Source organism: Rana temporaria, chromosome 2, assembly GCF_905171775.1.
Source record: "Rana temporaria chromosome 2, aRanTem1.1, whole genome shotgun sequence".
In the NCBI taxonomy this organism is placed as follows: Eukaryota; Metazoa; Chordata; class Amphibia; order Anura; family Ranidae; genus Rana; species Rana temporaria.
In genome coordinates, this window is record NC_053490.1 from 242742864 (window position 1) to 242761492 (window position 18629).

At 41.2% G+C, this 18629-nt stretch overlaps 1 protein-coding gene across 2 annotated transcripts in view; it reads left to right on the top strand.

The window, feature by feature from the left end:
- Window positions 1–18629, top strand: part of ZZEF1 (zinc finger ZZ-type and EF-hand domain containing 1) — a 300633-nt gene that overhangs the window by 146050 nt on the left and 135954 nt on the right. Inside the window, exons 27-32 of one of the 2 annotated variants that reach the window (XM_040336714.1) lie at window positions 1857–1936; window positions 2042–2126; window positions 8782–9271; window positions 9649–9813; window positions 17457–17537; window positions 18290–18409. In XM_040336714.1, the coding sequence (XP_040192648.1) occupies window positions 1857–1936; window positions 2042–2126; window positions 8782–9271; window positions 9649–9813; window positions 17457–17537; window positions 18290–18409 (1021 nt within the window). The remainder of the gene's footprint in view (window positions 1–1856; window positions 1937–2041; window positions 2127–8781; window positions 9272–9648; window positions 9814–17456; window positions 17538–18289; window positions 18410–18629) is intronic. The other variant, XM_040336715.1, reaches the window with a different exon arrangement.

The following is an 18629-nucleotide window of genomic DNA, read 5'->3' on the forward strand; positions in this document are numbered from 1 at the left end:
GAAGTACCTGTACGCCCATTTGCCCAGCCGCGCCATTCTGTCGACGTAAAAGGTTGTGAGGCAGTCCTTAAGCGGTTAACATTCCATTTTTCCTGCACTCCAACGATTTGCTATGGGAGACCAACATTTTCCATTTCTCACTGTAATGTTTAAAGGCACCTCCCATTCTTTTATAGTGTGGGATAGTGTTAAATATTCAGGTAAATTTCTATCCCCTCATCTACCCACTTCCTTGTTCCTAGGTGACCCCCTTTTGTCCCAGGTTGGGATTCCTCTAATTTCCCCTGGCTTGGAAGCATTCTAATCTACTCCGAATTTAAGATCTCTTATGCCCTTCAGGTTTAGTCAGACACATGCCATACTACCTTGGGAAATCTTTTGATATATTGAAATTAAACGCTATACGTCTTCCTTTTTGCATGTCAGTAACCCCTATGTGGCTCACAATACCCCAGGGGATTGCTTCCATTATATACCCATCAAACTCATTATCATGTTCCCCTTGGGCACCCAAGTATACAACAAATTGGGAATTGGATCTGGAGAACTCTATCTCCCTAGAAGGCTGGCAAGAAATCTGGCCCAATGTATCAGAAAGTTAAATTGGTGTTTTAGCTATGGAAACCAATTGCAACATGCTAATGCTATTATACTTAGTACGCTTCTGTCTTGTACAATCCTTGGATTTCCCACCAACTGTTTCAGGGGATGCATTATTGAGGGCACATTTAGACAGGTTTGGGGCTGTCCAAAAAGTTGCCATTTTTAGTCTTGCACATTTTAAATAATTTATATCATCTTGGACAGACCCCTATGGAAAACTGGTGAAAGCTCTTTTAAATTGAAAGCTAAATGAATTTTTACATAGTGGAGTAATCAAGTTTCACCAAGTTAATGTCAAAAGGCTGGTGGACAGTTATGCATAATTCTTTTTATTTATTTTTTATATTAAAAGAAAAAACGTTCAATGTATTTTTGGGTATATCCCCTTTATCTGTAGTTACTATTTGAATGAAAAGTTTTCAGAAATCTAACCACTATCGTTTACTGTGCATTCTTTTAAGAAAACCACATTTTGTACATTGGGCTTGCTGTTCAGGAAAGTAGTAACATTAAGATTGCATTTACACCAGAGCGACTTAAAAATGCATGTCCCACTTGCAGTGCCATTATCTCTTGGAGCCTCAAACGCAGGTAACATTTGCACAGTTTCTGTATGACAAAAAAAAGTGCATCGTCAAATGTACTTGGCTCAGTGCTGAAAAATGGTACACGAGTGAGCGACAAGCATTCTATCCAAGTCAATGAGCTGTCACACAATAAACACGTCACAAACATGCTAAAACACACAATGCAAAGTGTCGCTCAGGTGTGAATGCAGCCTAAAGTGTAAGCCCAGCCCAGAATGGGAGAGCTTTTAAAACCCATATTTTGTTTTTATTGCTATCTCGGGTTCCTTTTTAAAAAATTTTTTTTTTCTTTACTGGTGAATCTGGTTCCTTCAAAAATTGTAAATATTCAACGGGGACATAGACTAAAAGCTAACATACCATTATGTACTTTACATTTTTTACTTAAATGAAAAAAAAAATGGTGTGTGTGTGTATATAACTCGTTATGCCTGTGTTTTTGTAGCAGGTTTCCTCTCACTTCATGTTTGGTAAAAACTGTTGTCATTGGAAGAATACATGAGTGAAAGTTTTTTTGTCTTTGAGAGCCACATATAACACTAAAAATCCTTCAGTGGTTCTTATCCTTTCCCACTTTATCCAAAATTCTAAAAAGGTGATGGTTTTAACATTTGAATTGTAGATTGCAATTAAAGCACTGAACATCTGTTTCCTTCCCCCAACCAGTGCTAACAGGAGGAAATCTCGCTTTATCTGAGGAGTTTTCTCAAGTTTATGCTTTGGCGGATGGCATTAGAATATGGATGGTAAGTGCTTGCTGTTGTTTTTCATCCTAGTAATAAATTTACTGCAATGATCTATCAGCACCATTGTATTAATTTTACATTGATCTTGTATTGTTTCCCTTGCAGCTTGAAATGAAGCAGAAGTGCTTGCATACAGGTGGAAATGATAAGCTTGTGGTTGATGGAGCAGAAATGAATCCAGACATGTTGGGTGAGCAATGCAGAAGCATTACTTTACTGATAACAAATGACGTTATACTATGTAATAATATATATATGTGTGTGTATGTGTGTGTGTATATACATGTATGTGCATATTTTAACTTCACTCAAACATTGCATTTGCTAAATGCCATATATTCAAATGTGTTGTAATTTTAAAAATAGAACATCTAGTCAAATAAGGATACAGAAATTCAGAAACATTATATAAATCCTGTATATAAAGGTGATTTTTCACATTTCCGCCAAAGGGGGTGCCCCTGCTTCTGCTCTGATTGGTCACAACAGAAGCCGGGGGTAAGGGCCTAGTGGGGACATGGTGTGCTTGCGCCACTGCGAACATGGGTGAGGAGGAGTCTTTCCCAAACTTAGCTAGCAGCCATTACTCTATAAAATGCACAGGGGTATTTTCCCTCCATCTTTTCAGGAGTACCTATGGCCCTAACATTGTTTCTGCAGAGCAAGTTCTCTAAATCATAAAACCGAGCATAATGTTCAGCCACGAGCAGTTGTTGGATTTGAGGTTGCCTTTGCTTGGTGGCCCAGTCATTTTCCAATGTATTGCGGCGCCCTTCAATAGCTGAGGTGCGGTCCCGCAGTTTTTACATATCTTGTCATTTAAGTTTTCACCCCTTTAACCTCTGATGCCAGAGTTGCATGAGGTAACTGCAAAAAATGTCACGCAGTGTGGGTTCAGGCCCATCAGGGTCTGAGATTGTGGCTGTTTGTTTTGCAAGCATGGCGGGGAGGTACTCCATGTCCTATGGAAGTAATGTGGCCATCGGATCAGACTGAGAACCAATGCGATCGTCTAACATGTACTCGGGCAGTGCAGAAGAGTCTCGTGCCGCCTGGCGAATAGCTTCTGAGCCGCCTCTTGGTATTTATCTTTTGCTGTTCTCTGTGGCAAACTGCCATCTTGGCTCACATTGTCTGGTGCCAGAGGAGAAGTAGAGCCGTGCTTGGACATCACTGTGGCAGACATGGAACACAGCTATAGGTAGCCCAGAGGATCCACAAGCACCCCAGGTAAGTATCACACCCGAGTTCGGGTGTCAATGATCAGTTCCACAGGCTAATGCAACTCAAAAGGTGTAATTAATATATGAGATGGACTCATTACATGCAAAGCAAGATAGTTCAAGTTGTGATTTGTCATAATTGTGATGATTATGGCTTACAGCTCATGAAAACCTCAGATCTACAATCTCAGAAAATTAGAATATTGTGAAAAGGTGCAATATTCTAGGTTCAAAGTGTCCCACTCTAATTGGCTAATTAAGCCATAACACCGACAAAGGGTTCCTGTGCCCTTAAATGGTCTCTGTCTGGTTCAGTAAGAATCACAATCATGGGAAAGACTGCTGAACTGACAGTTGTGCAGAAAACCATCATTGACACCTCCATAAGGAGGGGAACGCCTAAAAAAGAAATTGCAAAAAAAGTTGGATGTTCCCAAAGTGCTGTATCAAATCACATTAATAGACAGTTATGTGGAAGGGACAAGTGTGGAAGAAAAAGGTGCACAAGCAGCAGGGATGACCGCAGCCTGGAGAGTATTTCAGGAAAAGGCCATTAACCACTTCAGATCCGTAGGACGTCCTGGGACATCCTGGACTTTGAGCGGTGATATCTGAATGATGCCTGCAGCTGCAGGCATCATTCAGATATCTCTGTCTTCAGCCGGCGATTCTGTGCACCAGAAGAATGATCAAAGCGGCGGTTCCGCCGCTCGATCGTTCTTCTAGGCAGCGGGAGGGGACGTCCCCCCCCTCCCGCCGCCATCCGGTGCTTCTCCTGGCTCTCCCGTGCCATCGGGGGCCGGCGTGCGTTGCTGAACCATAGAGATGACTGGTGACCAGACGGTCACAGTCATCTCTATGACCGTCGGAGGGCCGGGTGCGACGTTATGACGTCACGCCCGGTACCCGGAAGTAAACAAAGCCGCAATCGCGGCTGTCGGCATGTAATCGGTGAAATGTATTTCACCGATTTCATGCTTGTAAGCCTGTAGGAGAGATGTGGGGTCTTATTGACCCCACATCTCTCCATAAAGAGGACCTGTCACAGTGATTCCTATTACAAGGGGTGTGTACATTGCTTGTAATAGGAATAAAAGTGATCAAAAAAAAAAAATGTCAAAAAAAGTGTAAAAATAAAAAAATGAAGTAAAAAAATAAAATAATAATAAAAAAAATTTAAAACGCCCCTGTCCCGGTCGCTCGCGTGCAGAAGCGAACGCGCATGCAAGTCCCGCCCACATATGTAAACACCGTTCAAACCCCACATGTGAGGTATCATCGCGTGCGTTAGAGCGTGTGCAACAATTCTATCACTAGAGCTACTCTGTAACTCAAAAATAGTAACCTGTAAAAAAATTTAAAGCGTCGCCTATGGAGATTTTTAAGTACCGAAGTTTGGCGCCATTCCATGAGTGTGCGCAATTTTAAAGCGTGACATGTTAGGTATCTATTTACTCGGCGTAACATCGTCTTTCACATTATACAAAAAAATTGGGCTAACTTTACTTTACTGTTTTGTTATTTTTTAATTCATGAAACTGTTTTTTTCCCTAAAAAAAGGCGTTTGAAAAATTATTGCGCAAATACCGTGCGAGAAAAAAAAGTTGCAATGACCGCCATTTTATTCCCTAGGGTGTCTGCTAAAAAAAAATATATAATGTTTGGGGGTTCTGATTAATTTTCTAGCAAAAAAATTGTGATTTTTACATAAAGGAGAACAGTGCCAAAATAGGCCCGGTAACGAAGTGGTTAAAAAGTGTTTGGGACTTTCACAAGGAGTGGACTGAGGCTGGAGTCGGTGCATCAAGAGCCACCACACACAGATGGGATCCTGGATATGGGCTTCAAATGTCGTATTCCTCTTGTCAAGCCAAACCTAAACAACGTCAGAAGCATCTTACCTGGGCTAAAGAAAAACACACCTGGTCTGTTGCTCAGTGGTCCAAAGTCCTCTTTTTCTGATGAGAACAAATTTTGCATCTCATTTGGAAACCAAGAAGCCAGAGTATGGAGGATGAATGGAGAGGCACACACTGCAAGATGCTCGAAAGTCCAGTGAGAAGTTTCCACAGTCTGTGTTGATTTGGGAAGCCATGTCATCAGCTGTTGTTGGTCCACTATGCTTCATTAAGTCCAGGATCAATGCAGCCGTCTACCAGGAGAGTTTCGAGCACTTCATGCTTCCTTCCTTAAGACAAGCTCTATGGGGACGCTGACTTCATTTTCCAGCAGGACTTGGCACCTGCCCACACTGCCAAAGGCACCAAAACCTGGTTCAATAACCATGGGATTACTGTGCTTGATTGGCCAGCAAACTCCCTGACCTGAACCCCATAGAGAATCTATGGGGCATTGCCAAGAGAAAGGTGAGACATGAGACCCAACAATGCAGAAGAGCTGAAGGCTGCTATTGAAGCATCCTGGTCTTTCAGCAGTGCCACAGGCTGATAGCTTCCATGCCACACCGCATTGAGGCAGTAATTGCTGCAAAAGGGGCCCAAACCAAGTACTGAGTACATATGCATGCTTATATTTTTCAGAGCTCTGATATTCTATGTACAATCCTTGTTTTATTAATTGCATGTAATAATCAAATTTCCTGAGATTTTGGATTTGGGGTTTTCATGAGCTGTAAGCCATAATCATAACAATTATGACAAATCACGGCTTGAACTATCTTGCTTTGCATGTAATGTGTCTATCTCATTCTAATTTTTTCGAGTATCACCTGTATATCCTATAGTTTGTAGCTGCTATAACTTTTATGCAACCAATCAATATACGCTTATTGGGATTTTGTTTGCCAAAAATATGTAGCAGAATACATTTTGGCTTAATTTTTTTTTTAAAGTTTTTAATTAGATTAGGTCTTACAGCAGGAAGTAAAAAAAATCTTAAATTAAGGGATTGACCGATTAGATCCATTTAACACAGGATGTATATGCTTGGATAAATGGTATCCGAGCCTCACAAAGAAGAGTCAGATTCTGCAAGGGTTTGCCTGCAATGCGGCCTCCGGGCGCTGGACCCTGTGGAGTGGAATCCTGGACACCACAGCGCTAAGGAGTTCATGCAGGATGCCTTACAGGTCCAAGGGAGTGGACCCTAAACCTGAAAAGGGGACCCTAAACCTGAAAAGGGTACCCAGTCCTTGAAGGTCCTCAAGTGACAGGAACCCACTGTGAATTTATTTGGGCGTATGCAGATTTTTGTCATACAGCCATGCCCTTTTCTCCAGGACCGCGCACATACATGCAGAACGTTCCGGCGCACACGCAGCTTATTTAAGCTGTGTATGACAAAGCATGCGGTGCTTCCAGAAGGCAGCTGTGGGACACATAGCAGGCTCTGAACAGGCACTTGCAGCAGTTCGTTTCTCCTTACCCAGGTCACATGAGTCACCAAGTGTTGCTTGGCAGACTAAAGGTGCTTAGCAGGATTGTTACGTAGGGGCTTGGTGAGCCCTATTAAAGGGTCTTTCTTCTGAGGTGTTTTAATACTACACCCAAGTACTCTTATCTTAAAAAAAGAGGAGTGGGACTAACACTACAGGGAAGGGCACACCTATGTTGCCCGTTCCTGATGAACCTAGTCGTATCCCTAGTGTTGTATCCCCTGAAGAACCAGAGGCTTCCGGGCAATCCGAGCCACTGCGCCTATCTGGTATTGTGCCTACAGTCAACGCTGCTGCTTCACCCTTTATCAGCAAGGATGAACTGTCCTCGGCCCTAGCCGGGTTAGAGCACAGGATTGCTGGCATGATTGCCTCCATCTCGCAGGGTGGCAAGAAGCCTAACAGATCCCCCTCCCCGGAGCCTCCTAGTTTGGAGCAGGAATGGGTTGAGGATGGGGAAGAGCTAAAGGCTCAGGATCCTGTGGAGGGCCCGGCAGATTAGTCTGCTTCTGAGCAATCTGGACAAGAAGATATCCAGTTTATGTCTGCTTGTCAGTCGCAGAGGCTTCTGATCCTGACTCTGCCCGAAATTCTTCGTTCTGCCTTTAAGTTGCCTTTTGCAAAGGTGACTAAGCCCCCCTGATTCGCTTTGGGATCACTGAGGCCTCTTCCGGCCGCACAGGCTTTCCCTGTATATATATTTTTTCATATCGGCCTGAAAATGCATTGCAGCCTTAAATATTGATTTTATGGGTACAATTTCAGGCTCTTGCAGACCTTTCTTCCAGCACAATGTCTAAACTGGGGTACAGATTTTCCGCTAGAGAGTGGAGGAAATGTTAGTGGACTACGATTGTTGTTCTCATTGAGGTATAAGATGACAATAAAAAGGAAACGGATTCCATCTCCTCCTCATGTTATCCAAAACATAAAAAAGTACTACTGCCTGGTGTTGGGCTTTAATGTAAAAAAATCTGTATTAAAGGTTTAGGTGTGTCTTGTCAATCATATTTAATTTACGTTTTTTTACTTCAGTGGTTGTTGATCATGGCTAATTTATTGCTTGTAAAACAGATGGCCAATAAACAAGATTCCGACATATTTGTAATTAACTGCTTGACGACCAGCCGCCGTCATTCTACGGCGGCAGGTCGGCTCTCTTGGGCGAGAGCCCTTGCTCTACGTCGGCTCTTTGAGCCGCCACTAGGGGCGCGTGCGCACCGCCGGAGGGGCGCGCGCTCGCCCCCGACTCCCGTGCGTGTGCCCGGCGGGCGCGATCGCCGCCGGGCACACGCGATCGCTCGTTACAGAGCGGGGACCGGGAGCTGTGTGTGTAAACACACAGCTCTCGGTCCTGTCAGCGGGGGAAATGCTGATCTTCTGTTCATACAATGTATGAACAGAGGATCAGTTATTTCCCCTAGTGAGGCCACCCCACCCCCCCCCACAGTAAGAACACAGCCAGGCATACTTAACCCCTTCCCCGCCCCCTAGTGTTAACCCCTTCACTGCCAGTGGCATTTTTATAGCAATCCAATGCATTTTTATAGCACTGATCACTATAAAAATGCCAATGGTCCCAAAAAAGTGTCCGAAGTGTCCGCCATAATGTCGCAGTACCGAAAAAAAAAATCGCTGATCGCCGCCATTACTAGTAAAAAAAAATATTAATAAAAATGCCATAAAAATACCCCCTATTTCGTAAACGCTATAACTTTTGCGCAAACCAATCAATTAACGCTTATTGCGATTTTTTTTTTTTTACGAAAAATATATAGAAGAATACGTATCGGCCTAAACTGAGGAAAAAAAATGTTTTTTTATATATTTTTGGGGGATATTTATTATGGCAAAAAGTAATCAAGGTGATCAAATACCACCAAAAGAAAGCTCTATTTGTGGGAAAAAAAGGACGCCAATTTTGTTTGGGAGCCACGTCGCACGACCGCGCAATTGTCTGTTAAAGCGACGCAGTCCCGAATCGCAAAAAGGTCTCTGGTCTTTGGGCAGCAATATGGTCCGGGGGGAAAGTGGTTAAGTGCTGAAAATGGAACATTAAGCAAGTAAAAATGTAAATGCCAGATCAAAAAGTAATGCAGTCATTGCATTACCACCTCAATAAGATGATTATTTTAAATACACTAGAGTTACTATTTTGCACCTGTATTATTTGTTTTCCTTTTTTTTTTTTTTTTTTTTTTACTTACAATATATTCATCTATTTACAGCAAAACAGTGTATAGAGAAATGTCTTCTGTTGCTGAGATTTTTACCTACTACATCAAGACTGCCATTAGAGAACTGGATTTCTACGGATGACAATGGAGTGTCGTACACTCGTCGAAAGAGTTCCATTGTAGAAGCAGACTTTCAAGCTTCAAGTGCCTCACCTGTTAATGCCTCCCCTGAAGCTGCTCATCCAATTTCAATGGCTAAGTGTCAAGTGCCTGATCCTGACCCTCAGAAAAAGAAGGAATCTGAACTTTTTAAGTATGAGACACCATTAGGGCCTCAAACAAAAACCGCAGAAAAAAACGAAGAGCCTTCCTCTCCTCCTCCTACCCCAACCCGTAAAGCCCCATTTAGTCGAGCAAGACTAAGGCTGCTTTCATTCCGCTCTATGGAGGAGGCAAAGATGCTGCCAACAGTGAAGGAAAAATATCCAATTTTAAAAAGTATCCTAGATTTTGTAAAGGATCCAGCAATTTCGCATGAAAGGTAAAGACTGAAAACTTTTCTTGCCAGTTATTTTTAGATGTTAATGCTTTTAGGAGGAGGTATTATGAATAATCCCAGCACAAGATGATCAAAGCAGATCACTCATCAGGATAAATGTACTCCTAATTATCCTTTTACAAGTAAAGAATCTTTAATATAGATGCACCAGCAATAATTGAAAATGAACTTGATGTGGGGGTTTTGAGTCCTTAGCAAATCCCTTATTGAAAAAATGAAAAAAATGGTTACATCTGAAGTCATTTTCTAAACAAAAGCATTGTCAGTTGCAGTCATCTCTTAAAAAGCTGTGCTTTTCTTAATGTTTTTACTGTGTGTGTTTTTTTGCAATAATGTTTTAATGTTTTTGGTTGTTGCAGTGTTTTGCAAGTCCTGTCCTTAAGAAAAGCTCAGGCTGAAAGCATTCTAAAAGTACTTCGGATGATTCAGGAGTGTCTGGACACTCTGGGACAACCCAATTTTTTTCAGCCTCCTTGTGTACTCTTCCTACTGGAGCTGCTGGCCTGTCAGAATGATTTTACCAAGTAAGTTTATCCATCTTTTTACATGGAGTTTTACTGCAACATTTTACATCGATTTGTATTATGAAAACTAAGGATGAGCTCCAGCGTGTTCGCATATAACACGTGCAGAGCCCGCCAGGAAGTGAGCACGGCGCTGTGCTAATCACAGCCAGGGAGACATTGTCCCGATGCTCGGCTGCAGGGATCGTGAAATGTCTCCCTGGCTGTGATTACCACAGCGTCGTGCTCACTTCCTGGCGGGCTCTGCACGTGTTCTATGCGAACACGCCGGAGCTCATCCTTAATGAAAACTAGGAAATGCATAATGGGTCCTAATAGTGAAATTTTCTCAGTCTATAATGTTCAGAGAAACCAGCCTTGCTATTTTTTTGTAATGTAGGGGAGTGAAGAACTGTATTGTTTTTGAAGACTGTTTGCAAAATTAAATCTGCTGTGATTTCCTATTACTTTCCTGCAAGTGTTTACTTAGAAAGCATTGTGGATTCCAAAAGAAAAAAACAATTGTGATTTGAAATGAAAGGTCTCATCATATTGTGGTAATGTCACATCCTCTCAATTGACCTTTACGGACAAAGAAACCAACATGGATCTGTAATAACTGTTAAGAGCCTATGCAATCTACTTGCTCGCTCTATGGTTTAGCTTTTTTTGGTTCCCTTTGTTTTTTTGTTTTTTTTTATCTTGATGTTAGCAGAATTCATGTTTTTTTTTACATTTTTCTTATTTTGAATACAAAATGCAACAAAGGCAGAGACCGGGCTGAAAATATTGACTACTACTGAGTAATATTATCAAAGAAAACCTGAAATCATTGTGTTTGTAACAAACTAGCAGCTTATTGCAATAGCATGTGCCCCTAGGTGCAAGACCGTAAAGGGAATTGAATGCGGGCTATGCCTTCCAATTTTATATATATGTGCAATAGTGCATCCCAGATTTCTGAACCCCCAGTGCACTCTTAAAATTAGCTGAAGCACGCAAGTGCTACTTTCCTAAGAATGCATGACTACAAGTAGGCTTTAAAGAGGATTCCTATCATAACATTCTTCCCTCAGACAACTGCAGTCTATAAGCCACTTCTGGTAAATTAATATATCTTGTACAATAACCAACACAGGACATTTCTTCTTGGACTGTGGGTTATATGCCGCTACCTTCAAGTGATTTGACATTAACAGAGCTTTCCCGGGAACACCCCCTGGAGTATCCAAGTAACCTGCACCCACTCTGTGAGGTGCTAGTTTGGACAATGTACCTCTCCTTAAAAAAAAAAAAAAAAAAAAAATCACCATTTTTACTGCCTAATATTCAACTTGCATGTCTATCAAGATCTGACGACTTATTGCCTTATGGCTCATTAGCAGCTTCTGGATTGGATACCTTTGAACATTTTGGGTACTGTATCGAGGTCCTGCAGCAGCACAACCTGCCTGTAATGTTTGCTTTGGACACTGTATGCTGTGGTCGTCACTCACCTTGGTTCATGGTGCAGCATGTGAGTTAGTGGCAGGGTGGTATACAATTCCAGGGCTGCAGTCCAGTTTGGCAACCTGACCCTGAAGACCTCTCTTGGGGTATGCTATCCTTGGCAGTCGAAGGCCGGACCCTGAATAGGACCAGCAACGTGGACAAGGTAAGACAGAGTTTCCCTGTACCTTTTTATAGCATTCCTGGCTATACATTTTTATAACGTCTACCTATTCAAATTTGGCGGTCCACTTCACTAGCACAAGTTTTTCTCTGACTAGTAACATGTGCACACCCTCTTTATAACTGGGGATGTAACTGTGTTCAGAATTAAGCAATCACATTCAAACTCATGTTAAATAGGAGTCGGTACACATCTGCCATCATTTTACAGTGCCTCTGATTAACCCCAAATAAAGTTCAGCTGTTCTAGTTGGTCTTTCCTTACATTTTCATCCTACATCAAAAGCCATGGTTCACAGAAAGCTTCCAAAGCATCAGAGGGCTCTCATTGTTGAAACTTATCAGGAGAAGGGTACAAATAATTTCCAAGGCATTAGATATACCATGGAACACAGTGAGGACAGTCATCAAGTGGAGAAAATATGGCACAACAGTGACGTTACCAAGAACTGGATGTCCCTCTAAAATTTATGAAAAGACGAGAAGAAAACTGGTCAGGGAGGCTGCCAAGAGGCATACAGCAACATTAAATGAGCTGCAGGAATATCTGGCAAGTACTGGCTGTGTGGTACAACAATCTCCCATATTCTTCATATGTCTGGGCTATGGGGTAGAGTGGCAAGGCTGAAGCCTTTTGCTATGAAGTAAAACATCAAACCCTGGCTAAATTTTGCAAAAACACATCTGAAGTCTCCCAAAAGCATGTGGGATAATGTGTTATAGTCTGATGAAACCACGGTTGAACTTTTTGCCCATAATTCCAAAAGATATGATGGGCGCAAAAACACTGCGCATCACCAAAAGAACACCATACACACAGTGAAGCATGGTGGTGTCAGCATCGTGCTTTGGGGGTGTTTTTCTTCAGCTGGAACAGGGGCCTTAGGCAAGGTAGAGGAAATTATGAACAGTTCCAAATACCAGTAAATATTGGCACAAAACCTTCAGGCTTCTGCTAAAAAGCTGAACATGAAAAACTTCATCTTTCAGCATGACAACAACTCAAAGCATACATCCAAATCAACAAAGGAAGAACTCCACCAGAACAAAATTTATGTTTTGGAATGGCTCAACCTGAGCTCAAACCTGAATCTGATTGAAAATCTGCAGGGTGATCTGAAGAGGGCTGTGCACAGTCTCTTCCCTCGTAATCTGACAGATTTAGAGTGTTTTTGCATGGAAGCGTGGGCAAATATTGCCAAGTCAAGATGTGCCATGCTGATAGACTCCTACCCAAAAAGGAGAAAGGTAATCTACTCATCTATAATTGATATTGGCACCACATCCCCTTAAAGGGGTTGTAAAGGTTTGTTTTTTATTTTCTAAATAGGTTCCTTTAAGCTAGTGCATTGTTGGTTCACTTACCTTTTCCTTCCATTTCCCTTCTAAATGTTTTTTTCGAAGTCTGAATTTCTCACTTCCCGTTTCTCCTCAGTAAGCTTGCCCCCATCATCTGAGCAATTCTGGCTGCGGGTTAGTCAGCCAGAACAGCTTACTGAGGAGGAACAGGAAGTGAGAAATTCAGACAAAGAAAACAACAAAGAAAAAAAAACTTTTAGAAGGGAAATCGAAGGATAAGGTTGGTGAACCAACAATGCACTAGCTTAACTACTTGCCGCTACGGTAGCAGGTTGGCTCCCCTGCACGAGAGCCCGTAGCTCTACGTCGGCTCTTGCACGCGCGGGCCCCCGACTCCCGTGCGTGTGCCCGGGACCAAAAGATCAGTCTTTCCCCTAGTGAGTCCACCCCCCCTACAGTCAGAGCACACACAGGGACATACTTAACCCCTTCCCCGCCCTATTGTTAACCCCTTGCCAGTGGCATTTTTATAGTAATCCAATGCATTTTTATAGCACTGATCGCTATAAAAATGCCAATGGTCCCAAAAATGTGTCAAAAGTGTCCGAAGTGTCCGCCATAATGTCGCAGTTCCAAAACAAATCGCTGATTGTCGCCATTACTAGTAAAAAAATAAATATTAGTAAAAATGCCATAAAAATACACCCTATTTTGTAAAAAGCTATAGCTTTTGCGCAAACCAATCAATAAACGCTTATTGCAATTTTTTTAAACAAAAAACATGTAGAAGAATACGTATCGGCCTAAACTGAGGAAAACAAATGTTTTTATATATATTTTTGGGAGATATTTATTATAGCAAAAAGTAAAAAATAGTAATTTTTTTCAAAATTGTCGCTCTATTGTTGTTTATAGCGCAAAAACTAAAAACCGCAGAGGTGATCAAATACCACAAAAAGAAAGCTCTATTCGTGGGGAAAAAGGATGCCAATTTTGTTTGGGAGCCACGTCGCACGACCGCGCAATTGTCAGTTAAAAGCGTCGCAGTGCCGAATCACAAAAAGTGCTCTGGTCTTTGGGCAGCAATATGGTCCGGGGGTTAAGTGGTTAAAGGAACCTATTTAGAAACTAAAAAACAAACCTTTACAACCCCTTTAATAACAATTTGAAAAGAGTGAGGGGTTGGGATTTTTATGGTGCAAAATTACAACAACATAGTATAAGAAAAAATATTTATTTATAAAAGTTAAAAATTACAGAATAAGAAAAATCCATCCAATGATACAATACAGTTTCAAGAATGTGCAAGCTGAAAAATTCTCTCTACGCGTTTCGCCATAATTAGTAGCTTCCTCAGGAGAATTAAATTTATCAGGCACTATCTACTGAAAATTGAAAAAGCACAATGCATAAATTTACAAAACAATACAAAGATAACAATAATTATGAAAGAAATACAATTTAATGTTTTAATCCCGAATTGCCTGAGACAAAGATGATGGCCTATAATGAGAGCAAAGTTTACCTGTATTTGAAGCATGAACTGGTCAAAAAAAGGAATATATTGAGGCCAGGAGATGGAAAGAATCCCCCAAAAAATGGATCATCTGGTGTAACCATAGAGGCTGGTATTTAGTGGAACACCCACACAAAGCTAGATTGGTAGTCCGCCTAGGCTCTGGGGATGGAAAACGCTTAAGTTGTACAGTTTATAGGTCACATTAAAGGTGGAAAAAGTTCTGAAATGATTTATCTTTGTCTCATTGATTTACATCACAGAAACCTGACATTTTAACAGGAGTGTGTAGACCTTTTATATCCACTGTAGATATTCCTATTTTTCCAGATTGCAATACTTGCCGTTGACTGTGCATGACACCTTTTCTGTGTTTATGCACAGAATCTTATGGCTTAGAGCTTGGTCTGTTGACCCTGCTCTGGAAAGGTGCCTTTTGTCCACCCCCTTTGAAAATGAGCTCCTCTTTGTAAATTCCCTTGAGGAATGCATTGAGTTGGCTATGGAGGTAAAGGAGGCTCTAACCCCATTCTCCACAATTACATCTTTGCCTCTACCTTATGGGTACGTTTTGTTTACCCCCATCCATGCATCATCTACTGCAGATCTATCTGTTTGTGGTAAACCCTCTAATTCTACTGGACATAAGCAGGAACCTCTACACACTGAGGTTCGCCTTTTTACACTTGCAGGTGCTAGAATGACTAAAGACATACATTTAGCTTAGCATGGCAATGTCAAGCTTTTTTCATTTCACCTTATCTTTTTTACAATTTCTATAATTTTCCCTATGTCTCCTTGCAATCTTATAGTTCCAGGAGTGGCTTTCCTTACAATTACAAGAACTTTCAAATTGGGACTCTCTTATCTAGGGATGCATGTCCCACCATGCCCCAAAAACAGTATGTCAAAATCCCGGCAATCATTTTGACTTGAGCTTGATCGCCTATAGACCTACCACTACATATTCTGCAGTAGCTAGGCCTCTTCCTGATGTCCTGTAGACCTGCAAATCTCTCATAGGAAAGATTTTCTAACTTTTTAGTAGGCACATCTTAAAGGATTCTACTCCCATCTATTAACATATCAATGTACCCCTTACATTGGTGAAAAAAATCAGCACACATTGTGGTGCTTTATATGTTATATTCTTGATCATACCCTCAACATTCAGATCACACAGTGTCTCAGAGACCTATATCTTCTCAGAGGCTCTTGGGTCTGTTTCACCCATATTCTCAAGTTCTCTCCGAATTGCATACATTTTTAGCCAATTCCCAATGTTTTACTAAAAACGAGTTTCAACTCTTTTTGTGAGTTGTAATAAGAATAGGACATAAGGATTGGTCTCTCGGACTCCTGCACACATCCCTTTACTACCAAGTGTGTCTAGATCTAGCCCTGACAATCATTCTTAATCAGGTTTCTTTTAGCATGATTTTGGTCTATGGCTGACACCATGTTCAAGAACAGTTCATTGGCAACCCTTGCTTGTCCTTATCTGGAAAAACCGTTAGGACAGGGTGTCAAATTGAATTTCATTGCTGACTGCATCAGCATTATGGTTGCCCCCATAAGGCTGGTTGTATCTGCAAGACTATATAACTGTATCTACTCTCTTTATGATCATAAATAATTGGCTCTGCATTCAGATATTACTGGTTTTAGCAATAACTTGAGAGTTTCTGTCAAGGACAGGTGCAGACCAGCACAGAGCCCACTCACACTCCTGTGGCAGATGATGCAAGTCTTGAAAAGGAGTGTCCTGCACAGTTCTGATATCATCCACAAGAGGCTTTATTGGAGACTGCTCAGGCAGAACATGGTTCTGCCATGGTGTTCTGTCTGGGCAATCACCAATAAAGTTTCTTCTTGATAATATCCGCTGTGTGCAACCCTGTTTTTAAACTGGCAGAAAAATTGCAGTACTCTCCTAAATAGTTGTAAGCAGTTGTCCAGAGCAGCCCCCCTCTCCATTATATTGGATATCGAGAGCCCCCACACCATCAGAAGTCAAGAGTCCACCCCTTCCTTACCTTGTACTGCTACCTGGAAGAAGCTAGGTAGTGGAAAGTGCAGGGTCTGGAGGAGGACCAGGGGGAGGGCTGGAGTCAGCTGATGGAGGAACAGTTCTGTTTTCTATGCACTCAACTGAGACGAGGTGGGGGCGGAGACCAGGGGAATGCCGCAGCTGCAAGATAGGTGCGAGGGCCACATAAAATAGTCTGGTGGCTTTGTGTTTGACACGTGTGCTCTAGGACAGTGTTTCTCAACTCCAGTCCTCAAGGCGCCCCAACAGGTCATGTTTTCAGGATTTCCCTCCGATGAAACAGCTGTGGTAATTGCAAGGCAGTGAAACTGATCAAATCACCTGTGCAGAATAATGGAAAGCCTGAAAACATGACCTGTTCGGGCGCCTTGAGGACTGGAGTTGAAAAACCCTGCTCTAGGATTGTGCTGGAGAATTTTTATAAAATAATATGCAAAGTGGTTGGAGGGAAGCTTCAGAATGGCAAAGGTGTTTTTGTTACAGATTATGTGAGCAGACTGCAGTTCCTCTTTAGTGCAATCTTTGAATTAACCCCTTCACACCGACCGCAAATTTGGCTTGAAGGGGTTATTTTGGGGTGCAGTTGCAGGCATCGCCCTGGTACAGTTTAAATCCATTATTTTAAACCCCGTTTTACTCATTGGGTTGGCTTTTGACCTCATACTGTTCTGTGCCTTTCTCCCTGTACAAACGCCTTTTTGCTCTTGCCTCTTCAGAACAAAAAAAAATATATTATATATATATATATATATATATATATATATATATATATATATATATATATATATATATATATATATATATATATATATATTTTGACCTTTTATACTGGTCAACTATGTTTACTGGCTTAGTACTGTTAAGGGTCCGCATTGTTAATATTTTTTTTTTTTCCTTGTCGAAAATTCTTTAGGGGCTCATTCATACAGATTGTTTTGTATGCACCTAAATGCAGCACTATAGTAATCAGTGAGTCCATATACACACAGCTGCATACAAAAGTGTGCACCGTGTTTAGTCATGTACAAAAAATGTAAAAAATAGGACACAGCTGCAGATTTATTTTTTTGCACAGATCTGCAAATTTTACTCATGTATGTGCGTATCTTTCCCACTCCCACCTTGCAGGAGAAGAGAGGGCCAGAACGACTCTGGACAGCTGATGACCTCTAATGGGAGCATCCTCAAACAAGATTGCAAAACAAAGAGGCAAGATAATCAAGTTAATAAGCAGCACAATTTGCGTCACAAGTGCAAAACCAAACAGGCACCACCACCTGCATTTGAGACGAGAAAAAAAAAAATGCAGAGTCCTTTTCAGTGTATATAAACGCCAATTTTTTAAATTTTAGATTTCCCTACTCTTACCAGGTTATTTTTTGCTGTGGTGTCTGCTGGGGAGATTTCACTGCCAAGTCACTCTAGATTTTTTTTTTCTTCACTATTCATTATTAATCATGTTCATCTTGTCACTTTACTAGCTATATTCCTATAGTTTTTACTATCTTCATCTTCTGAAGGATTATAAGTTAGTTTGTAAAATTGTAGAGCTATGTATGTGTTCATTGGCTCCATTACTTCTTCTTCTTTTTTTTTTTTTTTTTTCTTGCTTGCTACTATATCTAAAATCTTTTTGGGACTTTTATAAAAAACTAAGTTTGTTAACTAAGTAGAACTGGGTTTACTGTATTCTTGATTCATTTTGCTTTTCACTTGAAGTTTCTGTATTGTGTTACATTTTAGATCATAATTTGTGCTTTAAGTTTTTTAGTCAAGCTTCTGTACTTAATTTTCTTATCACTAGTGTTATCAGAATGCTGGCGTTCTAGATATTGCAAATGCCACACAACATTTTGGTGGTTTTGGTTTTGCAGTGTTATGGCAGATATATGTACAAAGATATGGAGAGAAAAATTAAAATGCAGAAGCTTACCATAAATCTTTTATGTTTTATACTGTAGTTACTTTTGTCACCTAGAAGGCTGCGGTGCTGAGCTGCATAAAGAAGTGCGAGAAATGTACTACAGGCTTGTTGTGCTTTTAGTTAATGCAGTGAAGAGTTTCAACAACCTTAATGACAGGTATGTCTTGGCCTCAATGTGTTTTGTAAGTTGCTAAAGGTAATGATTAACCTGGTTGTGCTGTAAACTTGTTTTGGCTCCCCTTGTTTTATACGGCTGCTGTACATACTAAGCTTTAAACAAATGTTTAGCCCCTGGTCACACTGGTGCGACTTCTGATGCGATTTGATAGTTTCAAAGCGCATGACAAGTCGCACCCTATTGTCTGCAATGGAAGCAA